Source organism: Vigna unguiculata, chromosome 1, assembly GCF_004118075.2.
Source record: "Vigna unguiculata cultivar IT97K-499-35 chromosome 1, ASM411807v1, whole genome shotgun sequence".
Lineage (NCBI taxonomy): Eukaryota > Viridiplantae > Streptophyta > Magnoliopsida > Fabales > Fabaceae > Vigna > Vigna unguiculata.
The window spans coordinates 7,142,738-7,158,826 of NC_040279.1; the positions used below are offsets into that span (position 1 = coordinate 7,142,738).

Here is a 16,089-nt window from a genome sequence, read left to right on the forward strand (position 1 = left end):
AGGAGTTCATAGTGAAGCTAGTACAACAATTTAGTGCAACAGTCTAATAGAGCAAATAGTGAACTAAAACAGTTTTGACGGCGGCGTGTTAATTCAAAGAAAAAAAAAATCTAAACAAAGACATTATATCCTAAATCTCAAACTCTTACAACTTTTAGTAGATGTAAAAAGAGTGATGATTAATTATTCCTATATAGGAAACTTGAATTTGACTCGATAGTATATTTTTGTATTTTTTGTTAAGATCGTCGTTAACATAAATGTGTTTAGTATACATGATATAAACTATGTAAAAAATTCAAAATAGTGACTACCCCTCTATAATTTATCCCGCTATAGCGAGGTTGACCGCTACGTGTGGTATCTCCTCTTCTCTGTCCCCCATCATCATCTAGAAAAAATAAATAAAGGAACCAGAAACATTAGTGTATATGAACTAACTTGTCAGTATGATCAGTACATAAATCTAGTATGATGTGAATGATTCTATGACAAGAATTGATTACAATACAGTCCTGAACCTCTTCTATCTAGCTAGGATAAATGTAGTTATTTTAATTGAATATGGTATTTAGATTAGTCATTTTGATAATAAACAAGCAACTCAACAGAAACACTTGGGATACATTTCATTCTCAATATGGATTACATTTACATATTGCCGGAAATTCTATTGTCATTAGGTTGTTCGAGTTTTAAGGCCTGCTAATTTATTTAAGAACTTCTATCTAGCCATCTTTCAAGCTACACGATTATGCATTCAACAAAAACAACAATGTAAAAACTTCCGACAGTACAAGTGACCCAACAGCACATTTGTCTAAATTTCATCACAAGCATTCATATCAATGTCATCCCTCATTAGTTTACTAATATATATTTAACTCACCACATAAATTAGAGACTACTATGGTCATATACACCAATTTGCTAAAACATACAAAATAAGATATCGATATCAATCAGTTGCTCCAAAAGTATGTGAAACGGCAGGAATCATGGTACCTTTTTGGCATTGGAGGTGGTTGCCATTTGTCTGATCTGACTTCGCTCCAATGGCCAAAGGACAACCTTAGTCTTACCATGCCTTAGGACTCTAGGGTTTCAACATTAGAAAACCTCAAGCTCGCAGAAACAGAATCCCAACGAGTCCCATGTTTCTTACCTCACCACACTCTGCCAGACACGATCTTCTTAGCATCAGAAGGCTGGTGGAATGTTTGCAGAATGAGCTGTGAAGTTTGGCTACTGATGTTTTCTATGTGGCTTCATCTCAATGTGTGGTCTCGTTTCAACTAAGCGTTGCCTAAGCCTGACAACACTAAGGACCAGCACGCAAATTCCCAAATGAGAACATTGCTCGCCTTTTTTGCAGGTTGCAGTTGACGAATCTCAGATACCCTTTAAAGCAATAATAAATTCAAAGAGCAATGACTTGATGTTGTTTAGGTACACCACATCTCACATGGTATACCTCAGATACCAACATCTTTTTATCTTCATTTCATGACAATTTTCGTCTAGCATGTTTGTTTGGGTAAAGTGTCGCCATGTATTACATTGTCCAGTAATCAAGAAAATGTCAGAGGAGTATGCAATTGACGCCTGAAGGACGTTAGCTGTTGGTTTGATATGCAAGTTTTTTTCATGCATGCTTCCTATTGGCTTCTTTACTCTTAAAGTTATGTATCTGTTTTATGCTAGAACTAATAATATATTCAACAACTGCTCTATTTCCAACAATCCTGTCAATTTAACCATTAGGATGTTTTGATGTTTTATGTAATAGTGGAGTGGAAATTGATTTTCATGATGACTAGAGCATTTATATAATAGTGATGCATTAATAATGAATATTACATGATTAGACTATAAAGAGCTCCCATCACCTTTTATGGTGGGAACAGCGGATAGAAATATGAAGGAACAAGTTTGCTCAAACTCTAAGTCTAAATTGATAAGATCTATTTTTTATTTCAGGTAATGATGGGTATTGGGGTAAGCTACAATTTTTCTTTCCTTCATAAAATAAATTACTCTTTCTCCTTGAATCCTTACAGTCAGACGAACTGGCCCTACCATCTAGATTTGGGGATAAAACCAGTGGACAAGTTTGGTCCTTAAAACTAGTTCAGATTCAGGGGTTACTTGACAAGAATTTTGACCCTTGATTAAACATCAATTTGTAACTGACAAGTTTTCAAATACAGCTAAGGGGAAAAAGGAGCGTTTCTCGAAGGATCTTAAGGTCAATTCTGCAAGTTCAAATCAATAACAAAAAGCTGACAGCAATAAAAATATATTCATTGATTAAGATAATGCATTGAAAAAAAAAACTACAGGGTTAACATAACAAGAATACATCGATCCACCAATTTGTTTTCACGTTCAAAATATAATAATCCACGAATTTTGACATGATTGTTGGTTCTCAACTTCAACTGCAGTCATTAACTCGAATTGTTAACTTCCAAAAACAGAAGAGGACAACATGCAATAAGCACAATAATAAAATTTGAATTGAAATCATTGTGTCAAAGCCACTCACTCAATCTTAGCTGCAATCTTGGAGTTAGCATACTCTAAAGCTTTGAAAACTGAAGCATATCTATGGTTACAAATAATCATGACGAGGATGTATATGTTGGCTGCTAGAAACAGTAAGCTTGCTGACCAAAGCTGCAAGAAGACATTTTTACCCTTGAACTCAAGCAGGTAGCCCCACATCAACCAATGGGTCTGAGCCCCAATCCACAAAAGAATGCAAGATAACCCATCCCATCTAAGTTTCATTTTACTCCAAGGAAGTATTAGGGGCAACAAGCAAAAGAACCAAACAAAATACTGGGCTGTAATCACCTGCCAAATATACAGAAATCAGATATGTTATAATATAAGGAAACATACAAAAGGGGCCAAAACCAAAAGGCCTCCAAGCCTCCCCTACAGATATGACTCTGCTTGAAATAAACAATCTGATTCGCTGAAGTCTACAAGCAAGACTTTAATTAAATGTAACTAGACAAACCTTATTGAAAGCCACAAAGGCCACAGTCTGCACAAATATACAAAATGGCAAATCTTGTGCAAAGCTGAAGATAAGAACCAGCTGAACCAAAAATTGGGGCAAAAAGGAGATAAGCTTTTCCACCACTGAGGTATCATGCCCATAATGAAGATATATGTGATAGAAATAGATGGAGAAGTTATGCCTTGGATCAGTTCTAGTAAGATGGTACAACAGAGCCTCGTGTAGGAATTCCCACTCGTATAAACAGTAGAAAAGACCAGTACAAAAGAGGAAAACCAATCCTGAGACAAGTCCAAATATCAACCTGTTCCACGTGAATATGTTTTTAAATAGATTGTGTAAAGTATGCCAGCCACTTTCATCTTTGGGTCTCTCTCCTTGAACAGAACTCCAGTTCCTTAGGACAGGTTTTTGATCAGATGGGAAGAAGTTCGGATCAAGAACCAGGATTATAGGAATAGAGTAAATTATAGGATAAATCCTGAAATGGACAACAAGTCCATACCAAAATGCTGACTGTAACACATTACCTGCAAATCAGAGGGAAAAAGTAGAAAAAGGCATACCATCAAGGCACCAAGAGATAGGCAAATATCAAAAGCTTCTACCTTTTACGAAAAAAGGTTTTCATTGTGTATCAACCAGCAATGATAGAGCCAGAGATTTTAAGCTACGCAGCTCTAAAATTTAACATGGTGAGTATAAATATGAATTATAGTGAAACCATAAAATCACACACAAAAAAGTATAACTTAATTCAGTTAACAACATGATCAAGAGGATGTTAATATCGGCCATGTAACCATGCTTGAATGGTAAAGATTATTTTAGTCCAATCTTACCTTAACCATTCATTTTAACTAAAGCCAAGATTTGCTTCTTTCACACTCTCATCTCTCACCCAATACATGTCCTGAATATATACATATGTATGTACACACACACACACACACAAATGTGTGTGTATATATTACCAAATGGGTTATCAAAAGTACTTTCGTCTTTATGTTGCAGAGAAGGGCATCAGTTAATCATCTAAAAACTATTCCAGTTGTTAGAACATAACGAGTGTTACAGATTAAAAGATGACAAACTAAACAGTCCAACTATATCAATTTAAGCTAATACAGATACAGAACCACACCTTTCAAAAGACAGATCATGATCCACAATATCACAGCACAAACAATAGGCTCACAGTTTCCTCGTGTCCCAATGGTGAAAGTAAATGGATTAAAGAGCCATGCCATGACAGAAATGTTGCACATATTTTCTGGAGCCTTCCGTAGCTTTAGAATATAATATATGAAATATCCCACAAGTATATCTGCATTTTACAAGATGACATTTACTTAGGTGTAATGACTGGAAAAACAATCAGTATATTCATTAGGTAACAGCATATTGATTTGAAATAATGCAAGGGGAAAAATGGTCACTTAAAATCACAAATAATGAAAATTTTTCAACGTCCCAATTCAAACAAAATTTATTTTATACTTTCCCATTATTTTGGTTTTGTTGGAAATAACTTTTTTCCTTTTAACTACGCAAGGCTACATTGGTTGCAACCCAAACCAATGCCCGTGGGCAAGTTATCTCCAATATTGGAAATGACTTTGAAGCCTTCACTCAATTGATCATACTCTATCTAGTAACAATACTTGTCTTATCGTTCCTGCCCCCCAACCATGGGTCAGTCACTAGGCTTAATGTTGACTAATAGTAAGCCATTACGTTCAATACTTTAAAATCCTTTATTGTATGTGCTACCCATCCAACTCACTTTCACCGTCATGACCGAATTGTTTTCATATTGAAGCATACTCCTTGGGTCAGGGTAGGCAGACAATTTGCTGCCATGTCAATATGCTAGACAAAAGTGCAAAATTGTGACTGTTGATTGGAAAACCAATGACAGACAGTGTGATAACATTCACAGACATATAATATAACAAAACATAAAGTTGTTGAAATTCACTTCGTTGATTTTTCAATTAAAAGTTTACCAGTCTAGTATGCACTTTTGTCCCTAAAGTGTAACCCTCATTCTTAAGGAGCCGAATTTTTATATCTTAAGTTTTACAAATTAATGCCACATATAGTTCATCAATATTGCTTTAACTTGGTGACTGAAAAAGAATGTTAGCAGAGATTGCATTCAAAAGGTTGACCATACCTGAAGCCGAGAAAAGGAACTTTCCCCATGAGCGATGGATAAATGAATTTGGAATGAGAAGAAAGGCAAGCAAAGGGGAATAACGATAAGTGGTTCTCTTATAGGGGGAATCACCCGTAGCCATTAAAGCAGCAGCATCAGAAAAGACAAGGTAGTCAACATCAGTGTATCTAACCTCCATATGAGTATCTTGCCACTCTCCATACACAATCAAAATAACTCGAAAAATGGCAGAGAATACAAGCAGTGAACGAATATCTAAGGATGTCATTGCTGAAAGTTAACAACAAAACATGCATCAGAAAAAGAACTTGTCAGCTTCAGAACCACAATTACCTCAATACTACTTGAATATGCGATTTAACTCTGAACTAAATTTCCTCTTTCCTATTAAAAATTAAATATTTTCCATAATCTAGTCTTGTATTATAGATAAGAATACACTACGCTTAGATAACAAATCTCTCTCATTCTCCCCAATCTCTCAATAAGACATTTTCGATATTATCTATATATTAAACTTCGTTAGTTTATCCAAAGAAAATGTCAATAAATAAAAATAGCATTGCAATTGTCAGAGTAAACTATTCACAATAATGCAAAAATATCAGAACATGAAATAAAATCTTCAATTGTTATATGAGGAGTACGGTACAACTTCTGTTGATAAAATTTCATTGAAAATTATAAAATATTCATTTTCATAAAAGTATACAAATTCATAATATATAAATTAACGTCAATTTAATGTCACACACGTAACATACTCCAATAACGCTCCAATAACGCTGGATAACATAAATATTTATTTATTAAACAAACTCTATTAATATAGACACCAATTTGATACTAACATAAATATTTATTTATTAAAAAAGTTAAAAATAATTTTATATTTTTTTAAAATTAAATTTTTGCATTACTTAAAGTCCGTTAAACATCATAGTTTAACCGATACTAATATTTTAAAATTAATTTAATATTTTTTATAATATCTGTTGAACATTGTTAATCATCTATTTCTATGTGTGCGTACTACTATAACTTTTCAGACAGATTTGGTGACACCGGCAACTTTCGCATAAAAATATGAAAAAAAAAATCATTTCTTACAAACTTTTACAAATATAAATTAAGTAATAATATTATATAATTAAGACTAAGTTCTGATGCACATATAATAATATTGAAAAGAATATATATATATATAGGCAATTATTGAAAGAAAAAAAACACAGGAAAACGTAAATTATACACATATGTGTATTCTCTCCCATACATATATATAATCAGTTTATTGTATTGAAGTGGATTTAATTTAAGTTTAGAAATTGCAGTTTTAGTTTGACATGATGCAGAGTGTGATAACATGGAACAGCAAAAACCTTAAAATCCTAAAAGCTTATGCCATCTGGGAATAAATAATGGAGCTAGGAATGCATGTATTTGGCGTTATTCTTAACGTACTGTTACCGTAGACGTCCTATTGCACAAAACTCCATGAAACTGAACATGCATGAATGTAAACTTAGGAGACATAATTAGACCTACTTGATTCTGTTATTTGGTTTCTTCTTCTTGGAAACACTCAAACTCAATCATCATTTTTCTTTATCACTTCATGGACACCCTGTTTCACATTACAACTTCCACTTCTCTCCTTTTCATGCATCCTTTTCCCCCTCTCAAAACATCATATTAATCATATACTAGGGTTTTATATAATGACTTCCTTTTCATACTTATAATACTTTTTTCTTATTATATATTTTTGTGTAAGTATTCTTGTAGTTTTAGAAGGTCAAGAAGGTAATGAATAACTAAATGTTCTACTTTTTTAAGGAGATTCTTTAGTTACCTACAAAGTATAAAGGCTATGTATGCACATAAGCCTTTCATCTTTCCACTCAAGTTTTATTTGAATCTTACTAAACTTTTTGAAGATTTTAATTAGGAGAAGTAGTCATAACTATGATCCAACTGAGACAAGTTCCTTTTTCCAATTCTTTCACAGATTTTTTCAAGCCCACTGAAACAATATCGTTACAAATATGGTGATAGTGGAGTGTATTCTACATGAAGAAAAGCAAATTGGAAAGAGAGAAGAACAACCAAAAGCACATGTATAAACTTCAGTTCTGAATAAGAACCAATGACCCAGTAGAAACATATTTTATGCAAATCCTTTATCTTCAAGGAAAAAGCTATAAAATATATGAGGAGAATGTGAAAGAAAGGAGTACCTTCTTTTGCACAATGGAGAGACAAAGTCTATCAGAAAGAGATTCACTACTACATATTATTCTGCAAAAACCACAAAAAAATGAGAAAAGAAACAACACTTGAGCATTTAAAGTGCAAAATCTTCACTAGAGAAAGAAGGCAGAACCATATCAAAGTGATAAAACCAGTCTACTTGTCCATTTTCCAAAGAAATTCAACTTAGGGTGCAGAAAAGGGTAATAACCAAAAAGCTTTTAATTAATGTAAGACTTAAATTCAGATTTAAAATTGGAATAATAAGATAGAGGTTACCATAGGTACTAGGAGGAGAAGTCTATAATATAACTAACTACCCTGTTTTTATGCAGATGATTATCTATTGGGAAAAGAGGCAATGAAAATGCAGTATGATGAAAGCATTAGTTTTAGCACAAACCTTCATGGAGTGAAATCCGAGAAACAAAGTCGAAGGATCGAAGGGCACGACCCTGTTTTTAGAAATTTTTTTCATGATTTCAGATTTTTAGCCAGATTTCAAAAAAACTTTCATAATATTTCACATCACTGTATCAAAGAACAGAAGAATGAAGATTGAAAGTGTACTGTCTGGATAAAGAAAAGGGCCAAAGTAACGAAAATGCACTAAATTGTTTTCGAAAGTGGAAGGCAAATTCATACTTTCAATAACGTAAACAAAAATCCATAATCATACATAGTATGTGAAATATGAATGTCACCAATATACATATTAAATAGTGGCAGAAACTATCACCAAATGAAACAACAGAAATGGCAGAAACTATCAAGAAATGGAAGCAATAGAAATGGAAGAAACTCTCGGCATATGGAAGCAATGGCAACCGACAAAAGCAAAGCAATCAATCAGAGCAAGACCTTGACCAGGGGCAAAGCAAATTAGGGCAAAGCAGATTAGGGGAAATTTTAAATTAGGGCAAAAAATTAGGGCAAATCGCAAATTAGGGAAAATCCCCCATAAACGAACATGTTCTTGGTGGTTGAGACCGCCGGTCGTCGCAGCGTGCCTCTACTAACGTGGACAGGTTGTGGTCGCGTTCAAGAGAGAGACTCGTGGTGGTGGTTGCGTCGAGACTCGTCCTGGTGTGGTGGTCGCATCTCGCGATGGACGGTTGGAGGCGTGGTGGCTGTGCTCGTAGAGTCCTGGTTCAGTGTCGTGGTGGTGTGGAGTTCGAGGGAGAGACGAGAAAGTGATTGAGAAGAGAACGAGAATGAGATGAGAGTGAGTGAGGAAACAATAGGAACACGCTTTTTTAATTGAAAACGAAAAATTTCAATTGATAACATCTAAGGTCTGAAGCCATAAAATTTCAAAGGAGAAAACGAAAAATTAGTCACAAATAGTCTTTGAAAACAGAGCCAATAGCTTCAGCGAGAAAATGATTCAAAACCTGAGAGGACGAAGAAGCGCACTGCAGATCGGATCGGTTCGGTTCAACAGATAGCTTGACCCGAAAATCCAATTGATAAACGCTTAACTTTACGAAAATCTCAACCTTTGTGAACAACTCTAACGAGTACCGAAAAGGTTAAAAACCAAAAAAGATAATTAAAAATTATTAAGTTAAATTATCATGGGATAAGGCTTAAGGCTTTACAAAGAACTCTTAAAATAAATAAATGTTTCCATGAATTGTAATTAATTTAATGATAAGTGAATTTGAGTGTTTTTATCTGTTTTTCTTAAAGGTTTTTAAGAAAAAAAAAACTAAAAGGAAAAAGTTTCATTAATTAAATTAATTTATAAAAAACTCTTTTATATAATTTTTTCATTTTTATTTTTAACTCAGTGCATGTGTTAAAGAACTAATTTTTTTTATTTTTTTCTTTTAAAATCTTTTATATAAAATTTCTTACAAATGTTTTATTAATTAACGAAACGGTAAGTATTTATAATAATATATGTTTAAAATTAATAAGAATATATAATAAAATATTCTTTTAATATATATAAAAATTATTTTTCTATTTTATTTTTAATTACATTTTAGTATACTAACTTTCTTTTTATATCACGTAAAATAAAACACAAATCTTTTGAACAAATCATCTTAATATATTAACTGACACAAAAAATTCTGGTGTAAAACAATTAAATAAATTGAAATGATTATATTTTTAATGTAAGGTCTATTAAGAATAATTCTTTTCTGCCTGCCCTAAATTAAAGGGGTTGTCCTTGTAAGTGGACCTAAGAAATGGCTCAGTATACAAAATCATACTTCGTTGCCCTAAGTCTCACTTTCCACTCTTTTCACATAACCTAGAGCTGCAATCGCCTCCTCTGCTAGGGTTTTACGACACCTTCCGTTCGCATTCAGCTTGGTCGTCCCTAGCTCACGTAAGTGCTCTCCAACTAGCAGTTATCCCTCCTTGGTCTATTCTCGTAGCTTTTGTCAGGGTTCCGTAACGACCCGCTTTTATTCATTGTCTTCCAGCTCTGAGTCTGTTCTTAGAAGCTGTTCGTGCTCCACAGTTGGGTGTCGAGGTTTCCAGCTAGCTTTATCCAGGTACGGGAAGCTAGAACCTCTCTGTTTAATGTGATTGTAAGTTGTTTACGGTATATTTTTATGATCCTTGAATTGGTATGTTGTTGTGAATGCATGAGATGGTTGGTATTGTTGTTGGCATGTGCAAAATACGACTGTTATAGGCATGGCAGTGGCGACGACTGTTAAACTCGCCCAAGCGAGCTCATCTCGCCTAGGCGAGGTGAGTAGAGGCTCGCCCAGGCCTCCTCGCGCAAATGGCCGCCCAGGCGGCTCGTTCAATTTTGAGCAAGCGAGCGTCTCGCCCAGGCGAGAGTCTCGCCTGAGCGAGAACGTGCGGAGACCCTTGTTCCAGATTCGTAAACTCTCACCTAGGCGAAGAGGACTCGCCTGAGCGAGAGACCCTCGCTTGGGCGAGACTCCTCAGCCTGAGCGACGGGTTGAGCGAGGTTGCGTTCAGCTTGGGGTTTTCTTGTCTTTTGATGGTTGAACTGTGCTTTATTGTACTATTATATGATGGCATCAGGGAAGTGAGTATGCATGTTGGGAGGAGTTTATTTGTGGGGAATTGTGAGCTTGGCATGATTTCTATATGAGTTGTACATGAGAAGTTGGATACATATATATGTGTGTATAGTTACAAATTTGGCATGAGCAACAATAAATCTTGATGGTTGGTAAACCAGTGGCATGGTTATGTTATGAGGAGAAACACTTTACTCATGGTTGGGAATAACGAATTGGTAATGATTCAACGTATGAGAATTGAGGAGTTGGTTATGGGTGTTGGCATGAAATTTCATGTGTGATGTATGTGAAAATTCTTGGCTGTTTATATAAGTCGGTCTATGTTAGTGCGTAATTCCTTGGAGTCTCTATGTTAGACTTTCAGGGTCGTGTTTCAGTGGTCGGGACGTAATTCCATGGCCCTTGTTAGTGGGTGTCCATGGTGGTGCCCCATCTATATGGTCTGGTAAGAATTCAAGGTAAGGTTGGATCCTGACACTCTAAGGAGTCAGTTAGTCTCACTTAGAGCGGACTGACTCCTCTGGTGAGAGTAGCAGGAGGCTTAGAATTCATTAAGGGTTAACCTTGTGTGTGAGGGAAATTTGATTCATTATAACACTTGTAACACTTAGCTCGGGGGTGAGCAGCTCGGGGGTGACAGAGGTATCCACCACAAGTGCAAGCCTCCGTTGAATCCGACCAGGCTATATGTATCCAGATGAGTCGAGTCTTAGTGTATTGATTGAAGGGTCATAACATGTTTGAGTGATATGTGTATGTTGTATATGTGTATATTGGCTATGAAGGTACATTTGATTGCATGATGAAATTGTTGTTGGCTCTAGCTTACCCGTTCTTGTTGGTTGCTTTGTATGTTGTTCTTCTATCTTCGCGATGATCATCAATTCTATTGATGGGAGCAGACGCGAGAGGTAACCGTGGTCAACAAGGGAGAGACGAACCTGCTGCTTAATCTTCTTGGGTCAGACTTTCTGTCCTTCTTGGGCCATCCTTAGGGCTACAGCCCATGTACTTGTTCGCTTTTACATCTTTCTAGGATTCCAGTAAATTGTTTAACATGTTTCTTTTATTTTTTTTGGTGGTATCTTGGTGTGCATTGGTCTGTACGGCGCTATGTTTAAACTCCAAGACTGCATGGTTATATTATAATTGTGTGACGTTTCTTTAATTACGCATATTAATTAAATGGGACGTTACATTTAACATGATAAACTTTATTTGTATACTAGTAAAATAAAACACCAAACCAATAAATAACTAATCCTCAAATTTTTATATTTTTATTGACCAGAAAGTATTGTATAAAAAATTAAATATACTGAAAAGATAAATTGCGAGTGATTTATAGTTTGAAACTATAACATTCTATTTAATATAATAACTTTAATAAATAAAACATCACATATCATATTAAAATAAAACAAAAAACAAAAAATATATCTTAACTATTTAAGTCATCCCAAATATACTTAAAACAAAAGTATCACGGACACACAACAATGTCATAAACATGTCTTAAAACATAAACATATTGGCAAAAGATTCCTCAACAGAACAAGGAAATATACAAGATATTAGTTTTTTAAAAGATGTTCAAAAGAGCAATAACCAACATTGCCTAAACTACACAACAACATCTTCATCGTCTTAATGATCACCATGGTCTTTGTATCTACTCATACCAACATTTGGTGATCATTGCAAAAAGAAAACACAACATGGAAACAAACACATAAAAAAAAGAAGGCTTAATTACTCGAATCATACCCAGTTTGGTTCTACAATTTTAAAATGGTACCCACTTTGAAGTTTGTTTCAATTTAATACCCAATTTTGAATTGTGCATCAATGTAGTACATTTTTTTGACGTCGTTAAGTTGGTTAACATCTGAATTATTAATGTGGGTAAGTTACTAAATTTTTACTGATGTGGCAAGGTTGGAGTGTGTGATGTGTCTTAGTGGGACTATTATTTAGGGCTTATCAGAATTAGGTTAAAATTGAATTGGGGATTTGATTGTGAGAAGTGAGGTCGAAGTCGTAGCTCCCAGGTGCATTGCAATTGAGGATTTTGTTGAGAAGGGCGTCCATCCCAACTTCGGTGAAAGGTGCGCCACTGTCCCATTTATTGTTTATATCTTCTGATTGAAGTTTGTGCTATTGCCATTACGAGGTTTAGGGTTTTTTTCAGTAATGGTTTCTGTTTTTGAATATTGCGATGATTTGATGGTGGGGTTTAGTGTTTTCAGTTGTTTAAAGTTTTGTGTGTTTAATTATTGTGTGTTTTTGGTGTTATGCGATTAATGGAACATTTGAATATTACTTTAGTTGATAGTGTGGTCCCGCGTTGTTTTGAGCTTGTGGTCCCCCATTTTAATTGTTTTGTTGATGTGGTAGTGGTATGAAATGTAATATTGGCTTTATTGGGTGGGTTTTTTGAAATTTTTCAGGGTTGTATAGATATAGATTTGTGTGTTCATATGAATGATGAACATTTTGAAGTGGTATTTCACCATGGGGGAAGGTTTGAGAGGAATGGGTCACTGCAATACGTTGAAGACTTAAGTATTTTGGCATGTGACCCAAACACTTGGAGCTACTTTGAGATATTGGGTATTTTGAAGGAAATGGGTTATGCAATTGTCAAGGAGATGTGGTATTCAGTTGGGGAGATTCTGTTTTTGAAGGGAGGTTAGAATTATTGTCTGATGACCGAGGGGCATGCCATATGGTGAATATAGCCACACTCAATGGTCAAGTTCATTTGTATGTTGTGCATAGGGTGGACGAACCTCAAGTAGTTAATATGTTAGAATATCATCCTATTGAGGATGAGGCTGAGGTTAATGTGCAATTGGAAGGGGACAATGAAGCTGCGATTGAGGTTGATGTGGGTATGCACAATGGAAGTGAGGTAGAGGTTGATATGGGTGTGAGTGAGGGTCCAACTTAGGTTGATGTGGGTGTGAGTGAGGTCCTGTTAAAGTTGATGTGGGTGTGAGTGAGGGTCCAGTTGAGATTGATGTGGATGTGAGTGAGGATCCAGCTGAGGTTGATGTGGGTGTGAGTGAGGGTCCTATTGAGGAAGATGTGGGTGTGAGTGAAGGTCATGTTGAGGAAGATGTGGGGGGGAAGTTGAGGAAGATGTGGGGGTGGAGGCTGAGTTTCAAGAGAGTGTGCATGAACCTGATGGGAATGACTTTGATGTAAGTAGTTGGGATGAGTCCGTAAGGGATTCTTTTAATGAAGAAGAACTGATGGATGTTAGTATCCATAATGAAGATGACTCTTTGGAAGATGATCATATGGAAGGGGAAGTTGGGATTGATGAAGTTGATTTCAGTGTACCAACTGTTGCTAGAAGTAATGTTTAAGATAGGGATTTATCTGACACTGATTGGGAATTATACAGTTTAAATAGTGTTGAATATAGTGATTCATCTGACACTAATAAAGACATTTTTGGAAAGTTTGAGATTTTTTCAATGCCCAAGAGTGTGCAAGACTACAAGTGGGAGGTGGGGACATGCTTCACGGAGAAGGAGGAATTTGTAGAAGCTATAAGAACTTATGGTGTGCACAATGGAAGGAAGTTGAAGATTTTTAGAAATGACAAACGACGAGTGTGTGTCAGATGTTTAGGGGCAAATGGAACATGTAATTGGTATGCTTATTGTGGTTATAGAGCTGCCTAAAGTAGTTGGTAGTTAAGATCAATAATCAACCAACATAACTACAGTAGGGAATTAAATATCAGGTTGATGACTTCAAAATGGCTAAATCAGAGATTAGAAAAAAGTATTAGAGATAATCCTGAAATAAAATTGACAAATATAAGGAACAAAGTTGGAAGGCAATGGAATGTGGGCATCTCTAGGGCTACTGCTCATAGAGCAAAAACCATTGCATATAAGAATGTTGAAGGTTCTTATAGAGAACAATATAAATTGGTATATGACTATGCACATGAGTTGTTGAAGTCAAATCCTGGATCTACTATGAAAGTTAGTGTAGAAGACAATGAGGATAAGAAAATCTTCAGGAGACTTTATGTGTGCTTAAAGGCTTGTAAAGACAACTTTGTAAGCTGTTAGACCTATTATTGGGTTAGACAGATGTTTTTTAAAAGGAAAATATGGAGGGGAGTTGTTAACAGTTGTGGCAAGAGATGCCAATGATCAAATGCTTCCATTGGCATACTTCGTGGTAGAAGTTGAAAATAAGGAAACCTGGACTTGGTTTTTGAAACTTTTGGTTGATGATCTTGGCGGACCTAAATTGTGTGCAGGAATAACTTTTATGTCAGACCAACAAAAAGTGAGTTATCTTGTCTCAATACTTTGTTGTATTTTTACTTCCATTTTTTTGTTATGTAGTCTAATTATGACAATTTTATTTTACAGGGTCTACTGCCAGCATTACAAGAATTACTACCTAGGGTTGAGCAACGTTTTTGTGTGCGCCACATATATGCCAATTTTCGCAAAAAAAAAAATAAATCTTGGGAAGAATGTTAAAAGACTGTTATGGAAGGCAACAACATGTACTCACCCTCAAGCTTGGGAGGCAGTTATGAGAGACATGAAGGAGGTCATTGAAGATGCCTTCAAGCATTCGTTAGCTATTCCACCAAGGCAAGCTTTCCATTCACTTTTATTGTAATTTGTCAACTGTTAACAGCTTCTATAGTACTAATTGTTGCCATTCATGTTGATGTTTTCCACTAGATTTTGGTCTAGGTCCAATTAAAGACCAATCTGACTTTTGACTCGATATCTGGATTATGCACTTGATATAGAATTCTAAGGAAATATGTATCTGCATTGATTTCTAAAGTCTACAGAGTCTAGTCACAAAGGATTATCACCTGTCAGCACTTAATTTCATCCGGACGAATAAAAATGTTTTTATTAAGCTAGCCAAAATTTAACTGTTAATTAACAAGGATAAAAAAATAAATTGTCTTAAAAATAATAATAAAATGGATTAAAAAAGGTTTATGTAATTTATGTTTTTAAAAGTTAAGTAAAATAAAGATTTTGTGTTTAAAATTAAAAAATTAAAAAAAATATTAATTACTTATTTTATATTTTTTAATTAAATTCAAAAATTAAAAATTAAAAATAAATAATAATAATAATAATAATAATAATAATAATAATAATAATAAAGTAGTTTTAAGCATGGGGAACAATTCTTCTTAGGGTTTCAACTTTCTGATGATTTCAACTTCTTCTGAACCACCATTCACAACCGTTAGATAGTTTTTTACTAATATTTATTGGATAGAAAAAAATTTGGAGATTCATTTTTTATCACTATTGTATTACATTTGTGCAAGCACCATCATTTTCCTCTCTAACATTTTAAGCCATCATCAGCCATCCTTTGCACCCATTTTCATGCACATTCAAACCACTTTCTTCCAACACCAATTCACGCATCACCCTTTGCACCCACACATTCACACATTCAAATCACTCATTTTCACATTACCATATTGTTGTTGAATTCGTACAACACCATAAGTGATTAAACACAAAGAGATAACATTGAGAGTAAAGGCAAGATTGGAGCATATTGGAACACAATCAGGTTCATAA

General features: G+C 34.9%; 1 protein-coding gene across 6 annotated transcripts; it reads right to left on the reverse strand.

The window, feature by feature from the left end:
- Window positions 1-44: 44 nt before the first annotated feature.
- On the reverse strand, window positions 45-8,964 carry LOC114162764 (GPI mannosyltransferase 1). Of its 6 annotated transcripts, none has more exons than XR_003599309.1 (8): window positions 8,861-8,952; window positions 7,870-7,921; window positions 7,454-7,514; window positions 5,211-5,483; window positions 4,176-4,358; window positions 3,029-3,561; window positions 1,006-2,859; window positions 177-391 (listed from the first exon to the last, which is right to left on the reverse strand). XR_003599309.1 is itself a non-coding variant. In XM_028046938.1 (7 exons), the coding sequence occupies exons 3-7, from the start codon at window positions 5,479-5,481 to the stop codon at window positions 388-390; spliced, it is 1,302 nt and encodes a 433-aa protein (XP_027902739.1). In that variant the 5' UTR covers window positions 5,482-5,483; window positions 7,454-7,514; window positions 8,437-8,842; the 3' UTR covers window positions 45-387. The 6 variants fall into 6 exon arrangements, 1 of the variants encoding a protein (XP_027902739.1); XR_003599313.1 differs by lacking the exons at window positions 7,870-7,921; window positions 8,861-8,952 and adding an exon at window positions 8,437-8,842 and having other exon boundaries at window positions 1,006-2,441; window positions 2,549-2,859; XR_003599308.1 differs by lacking the exon at window positions 8,861-8,952 and adding an exon at window positions 8,437-8,842.
- Between the last annotated feature and the right edge of the window lie 7,125 nt (window positions 8,965-16,089).

Coding starts and splice junctions, on each gene's coding strand:
- LOC114162764 (XM_028046938.1), bottom strand. CDS start 5,481: ATGACATCCTTAGATATTCGTTCACTGCTTGTATTCTCTGCCATTTTT. Junction 4,359..5,210: donor GTTCCTTTTCTCGGCTTCAG/GTATGGTCAACC, acceptor TGTAAAATGCAG/ATATACTTGTGGGATATTTC. Junction 3,562..4,175: donor CATGATCTGTCTTTTGAAAG/GTGTGGTTCTGT, acceptor TCTGATTTGCAG/GTAATGTGTTACAGTCAGCA.